The sequence below is a fragment of the Bidens hawaiensis genome, unplaced genomic scaffold, assembly GCF_021521415.1.
Source record: "Bidens hawaiensis isolate Kalapana, Puna unplaced genomic scaffold, B.hawaiensis_p1.1 tig00003126_1, whole genome shotgun sequence".
NCBI lineage: Eukaryota > Viridiplantae > Streptophyta > Magnoliopsida > Asterales > Asteraceae > Bidens > Bidens hawaiensis.
Genome location: NW_027491168.1, coordinates 386114 through 392272, shown reverse-complemented (window position 1 = coordinate 392272; position 6159 = coordinate 386114). Strand labels below are relative to the sequence as shown.

Below are 6159 nucleotides of genomic sequence, written 5' to 3'. Positions count from 1 at the left end.
AGAAATAAGCTATTTTATAAATTATCTCAAGTTTTAAGTATCATCAATTATGCATTCTATTTGTGGCCTTGTGGGGGCATTCATTGTTTATTTCTTCAAGATATTGCATTTAAGAGTTAGATATTACATTTAAGAGTTGCAAACACACACACAGCCAAAGGCAACTGTACCAAGCTACATTGTTTTTAAGGGCCGATTGTATTAAAAACGATAAAGAAAAAAAACCTAGCAAGGAACAACACAACACGGCAGTAACCCATGAACAACACAACACAATACAACCGAAAACGAAAACGAAAAAAAAAAACCAACACCAGATTAACCAACATTATACGACACCCATCCTCCTAGACCAAGCCCTGTACCATTTTACATAACTTCTAGAAATTGATCTCTTGGATTTGTTTATTCTTTGTTCAGTAGATTCAATTAATCAATTATACGACACCCATCCTCCTAAAGACCAAGCCCGGTACCATTTTCCATTTTCCACGAGTCGGCAACTCGGGCAAGTGCTTCATAAGACGATCCATCACGACTCAGTGTCACCCCACCACTCGCTTTCAACTCATTCACCCTGGTCCTCATCTTCCGACCTTCACCACCCTCAAACACCACCCGCACCACCCGCTCTATCTCCTTCCTCCCCACCACTACCGTGTCTCCGCCGTCCCCCACCACCGGCATCTTCACCGCCACCCCAACCTCATCGCTTAATATCGTTGCATTCATCCTCTGCTCCGCATACATCGGCCATGCAATCATTGGAACCCCATGTTTAACACATTCCAGAGTCGAGTTCCACCCACAATGAGACAAAAATGCTCCCGTAGACGGGTGACTCACCACCGCCATTTGCGGGGCCCACGAACTAACCACCAACCCGACTTGGCTCGTCCTCTTTATAAACCCATCCGGCAAGTACGTTTCCGGGTCTTCTGTCTCACTCCCCGCATTGAAAAAAGCCGCGGAAGCGCAGTCGCTCGGCTTGCGAACCACTAATATGAAGCGTTGCTGACTCAGTTCTAATCCCCAAGCCAACTCCGTGAGTTGCTCGCTCGTTAGTGTCCCACCACTTCCGTGTGTAACAAACAAAACAGATTCTTTCGGTTGCTTATCAAGCCATGCAAGTATTTGTTTACCCGAATCCGGGGATTCGTCTCGTTTCGTGAGTGGTCCGATCGGATAGACCGGCGGTGTGGGAACGTTAAGAAAGTAAGTTTCGTGTTTTAACGCTCGGAGCGCAACTGGCTCAAGATCTTCCCATGAGTTCACGAATATCCCGGTGGCCATGGTTAGCCTACTGACATGATGCAAGAACCATTTGTAGTCATCGGACTTAAAGTCGTGGGTTATGTCTATCAGGTCCCAGGCTCGGATCGAGTGACAGCCCGGGACCTCCATAGGGTCGGGTAGACCCACGGACCCGTAGTTCACCTCGGTGTCCAGCACCGGGAGGTATAAAGAGAACGCCAAAAGCGCGGCTGAACTTGTGAAAAATGAATATACCTGAAATATTGTATAAACGTGACATTATTATATTATTCTCGTAATCACATTTCACTTTTTGTAATACCTTTATACATATCGTATACGTGAAAAGGATAAGAATAACAACAACAACAATAAAATTCGTAACAAATATAAATGATTTGGAGATTATGTGATATTAATACCGGAACGGATAGCTCTTTACAAGCTTCAAACACACCCGTGCAGAATATGTCGATGACGAAAGCTCGCAGTTTTGGTCTGTCGATACCTGATAACACGGATCGAAGTGATCGGATGGACTCTTCGGCTATGATGCAAAGACGGACGAATGGGGTCATGTCATTGGATACGAGGCCGGACACGTCGATAAGTGGTAGGTCGACAATATGGACGTCAGGATGTGAGTTGGAGTTGAGGTATTTGGTTTGAGCCGGGGTCGGGCCGTTGGTGATGACAAGAAAACTGACTTGGAAGTTATGTTGAGTGACGAGACGAGTGGCTAGCTCGAAAAGTGGGGTAATGTGGCCGATTCCTGGGCTTGCGAGGAAGGCGACATGCGGTTTTGGTGCACTCTCAATGCCCATAGCGATCTAGTTGTGATTGAGAATTTGTTTTAGGATGGTTTAGGAGATGGTGGTACAATGAGATATGTAGGAGTATTTATAGTGAAAAATATGGCACCTTATTTTTCTTAGTCTACCCTTTACCTTTTTTTTTCCTACTTTGTACATGATTATTGGAGATTGATACTAGGAATTGAAGGATGGAATGGATGTGGGACACATGTTGAATTTTAGTAAGGGTAATCAGATGTAATTTGATATTGTAAGTGCATTCTTGACTTATCCCAAAAAAAATGTGAGAGTTTTACAAATTAACGGATAAGATTGAGAGTGATGACCAGTAGAGATGGGAAAAAATTGTAATGTTTTTCTTTTTTAATTTAAAGAAACTTTGTTTGTCTTTATATATCTATCTATAATATATATAAACGAAACTTCTAAAATCTTATGTGTCGTGATGTGGTTGCCACCAGATTGCTTGATTTTTAAATGGAGACCTCTCATTGATTTAACCCAAATTCATAGGTATGAGTCTTACCAAAATCAGATAGCTCTTAAACGGGTTATAACATCTCATTAAATTAAAAATTAATCTTGCCAATTATTTGATATGAAAATCCTATAAAATAGAGATATACTAAAATGGATATTATTTATAATTAATAAATAATTTTATAGTAAAAAACATAAGTGGGTCATAAGTCACCAAATCCAAATAGCTTTTAAACAGGTTATAACATATCATTTATTTATTAAACTCTTTCATCATTAAACCCTAAGTATATTACTCCCTCCGTCCCTTATTATATGTCATGGGACCCAAAACACACAAATTAAAAAATGTGTGATCATTTTATTTTATGAGCTTTAAAATGACAATAATGTCCTTCAAGTTAATTTTGGCTAAAAACCATTTGTCTTCCTTGGCTAAAAACTGCCGCTACTTTTTTCATATGTTTTTTATGTAATCAAAATTGCCGCTATTTTTTGCCTCTACTTTTTCATGAAATCAAAATTGCCGCTAACTTTGCCTCTACTTTTTCATCAAATCAAGTCTTCAAATAATATTGCCTTCTATCTAACACACCAACAATTAAGTGTACATTTCCAACTTCCACTTTTTCAAAAATTTTATTTATTCCATCTAGATATGGAACACCCAACCAACACACGTAAAAAAACAAACTTGACCAATGATCAACGACATTGCATTTACCAAATGTTATTGCAACAAAGGGTCAATGGAGGATTGAAAAGTGAAACTACAAGGGATGTGGCAACACTCTTCTCCATATCTACCCGGACTATAAGTCGCATTTTGGCGTGATGTTAAACTTCAACTTCAACAAGGATCGGTTGTTGATGTATCTTCAAAGAGGGCTAACGTAATCAGACGTAAAAGGATAGAAATCGATCTCACTCATGTGTCACAAATCCCATTACGTCGTCGACTATTCGGTCTCTGGCTAAAGCAATAAACATTTCGAAAACAACAATGCATAGAAGAATTAAAGATGGAGCTTTACGACCACGCACAAATGCGATCAAGCCGGATTTAACCGATGAGAATAAGAAAGCAAGGTTAGTGTTTTGTTTATCAATGGTTACTAGATCTTTGTCAAATGCTAGTCCGATATTTCATGATATATTTAATGTGATTCACATAGATGAAAAATGGTTTTATTTGTCAAAACTATCCAAACGTTATTACCTTGTTCCTAATGAGGATGAGCCGTTTAGAACATGTAAATCAAAAAAGCTTATCACAAAAGTAATGTTTCTAGCGGCAGTTGCACGACCAAGATATGATTCATTGGGTAATGAAGTCTTTTCGGGAAAGATCGGTATATTCCCATTCACAACTTTGGAACTCGTAAAACGGTCGAGTAAGAATCGTGTTGCTGGAACGTTAGTTACAAAACCTATCTTATCAGTGACTAAAGAAGTAACAAGGTTTTGGTTAATCGAGAAAGTACTACCGGCTATTAGATCTATATGGCCAAGAGATCACACGGGTCCAATTTTCATTCAACAAGACAATGCAAAGCCCCATATAGATGTCAATGATGTAGAGTTCAATCACTAGGCATCTAAAGATGGGTTTGACATCCGACTATATTTTCAACCTCCAAACAGTCCAGATTTAAATGTGTTAAGACCTTGGCTTTTTTCGGGCGATTCAATCTCTTCAAGAACAAGAGGGTTTGGGATCAATTGATGAGTTGGTTAGTGCTGTTAAATCATCTTTCGAAAGAATGCCATCATATGAGCTTAACAAAGTGTTTTTAACTTTACAAACATGCATGAAAGAGATCATGAAAGTTCTCGGTGGGAATAATTATAAAATACCGCATATCGGAAAAGGTAAGTTAGAACGACAAGAGAATCTATCACTACAAATCGAGTGTGATGAGAACTTGATATATGAAGCCCTTGCGTATTTAGCTTAGTGAAGGAAGCATATTTAGAGCTTCGTATCTTTTTTGTTGTTGATGAAAATGAAGAAAATCATAGCTTCATATTTACTCTAGAGATTCATGTTCTTAAGGAAAAAGAAAGAAAAGAAGTTTTTGTCTTTTGTTAGTTTTGTACTAGTATAACTCATGTATAGATATAAAAGTGTGTATGAAATATGCTCACTTGTTTTGTAAAATGAAGCATTTGTTATGTTTGAAGAGAATAGTACGTGAAAATATTTAATCACATTCATGTATTCATGATCAAAAAATTAAACAAAGAATGAAAAGAATTTGTGAGTATGTATTAGTAAGGACAAAACTGGAAATTGAATTTTATGTATAGAAATGACATTTAAATTGGGACAACCAAAAATGGAAAGATGGACATTTAAAATGGGACGGAGGGAGTATTAACTTTCTTACAATAAAGAAAATTAAAATCCAAAAAATAAATATTAAAAAAAGAAAAATGTAAAACCACCATTCTCTCAAGCCATCAGATTGCTTTATTCGTAAATGAAGGTTTCTCACACATTTGACCCAAATTCACGGGTAAAGGTCTCACCAAACCCAGATAGCTCTTAAACAGCTTATAACATCTCATTATATTAAAAATTAATCTCATAAAATATTTGAAATAATAATCCTATAAAATAGGGATATACTAAAAATTAATATACTATTTTATTTTAAAAAATATATTATTTATCATTAAGAAACAAGTTTATAATAAAGAAAAATAAACGGGTAATGGGTATCACCAAACCCAGATAACTTTTAAACCGGGTTATAACATATCATTTATTTGTAAAACCATTTTATATCAAACCTCAAGTATATTAATTATTAACTTTCTTACAATAAATAAAATTAAAATCCAAATATACATATATAAATATTAAAAACAAATAATGTAAAACAACCCCCGTAATACGGGGGATAAAATCTAGTTTTCTAATATTTGTTAAATATGGTTGAGTGATTAGTGAGGAAATATAATAATAAAGGTATAAAAAAGTATTACTTAATTGATCAAAAGCAATAAATATAGTGATTTTTAATGTAATTAGAGATCGAGATGAGATACGGGACAGTGCTCAAACTCAAAAAAATTAATACTAGTTCATAACCGATATATTAATGGTGAATAATACGATACTATATTACTTACTAGGTTAGGTACTCGTGTCCTACACGGATTGAACAACTTAAAATAATGATAAATAAAGTTGAGCATTACATAGTACAAAGTTAAATTGCAGCTATAATTCACAAATTTAAAAATAAATCATAAATCTCCAAACATTTCTTAACATACAACATAGATGATACACTAAAAATATGATAACTAAAGTAGAATAGTATTATGAGAACATAACTGATACAATTGGAACAAAACGAACCTGTCATAAATGGAAGAAAGCTTCTGATTAGTCGAATAAAGAGATTACGGCTACAGAGAAAAAGAAGACGAGTCGGGTTCAGTTAAAGATCCACGTGTTTTTAACAATGAACCCGAGTAAGTTTTAAGGGCTAAAATAATTCGTGTATCTGTAAATGATTTTATATATAAAAAGACGATATAATTCATATTAGAGAAGTTATATAATGAAAAATGTTCAATTTAAAAAAATGTTTAATAA

The 6159-nt window shown here is 35.7% G+C and overlaps 2 protein-coding genes across 2 annotated transcripts; one reads left to right on the top strand and one right to left on the bottom strand.

Moving 5' to 3' along the window:
* Nucleotides 1-456: 456 nt before the first annotated feature.
* LOC143622356 (anthocyanidin 3-O-glucosyltransferase 5-like) lies at nucleotides 457-2178 on the bottom strand. The gene is made up of 2 exons (XM_077093535.1): nucleotides 1677-2178; nucleotides 457-1509 (listed from the first exon to the last, which is right to left on the bottom strand). Exons 1-2 carry the CDS (start codon nucleotides 2076-2078, stop codon nucleotides 457-459), a joined length of 1455 nt encoding a protein of 484 aa, XP_076949650.1. The 5' UTR covers nucleotides 2079-2178.
* Nucleotides 2179-3552: 1374 nt separating this feature from the next.
* Nucleotides 3553-4143, top strand: LOC143622355 (uncharacterized). Its single transcript, XM_077093534.1, has one exon. It carries the CDS (start codon nucleotides 3553-3555, stop codon nucleotides 4141-4143), a length of 591 nt encoding a protein of 196 aa, XP_076949649.1.
* Nucleotides 4144-6159: the final 2016 nt, after the last annotated feature.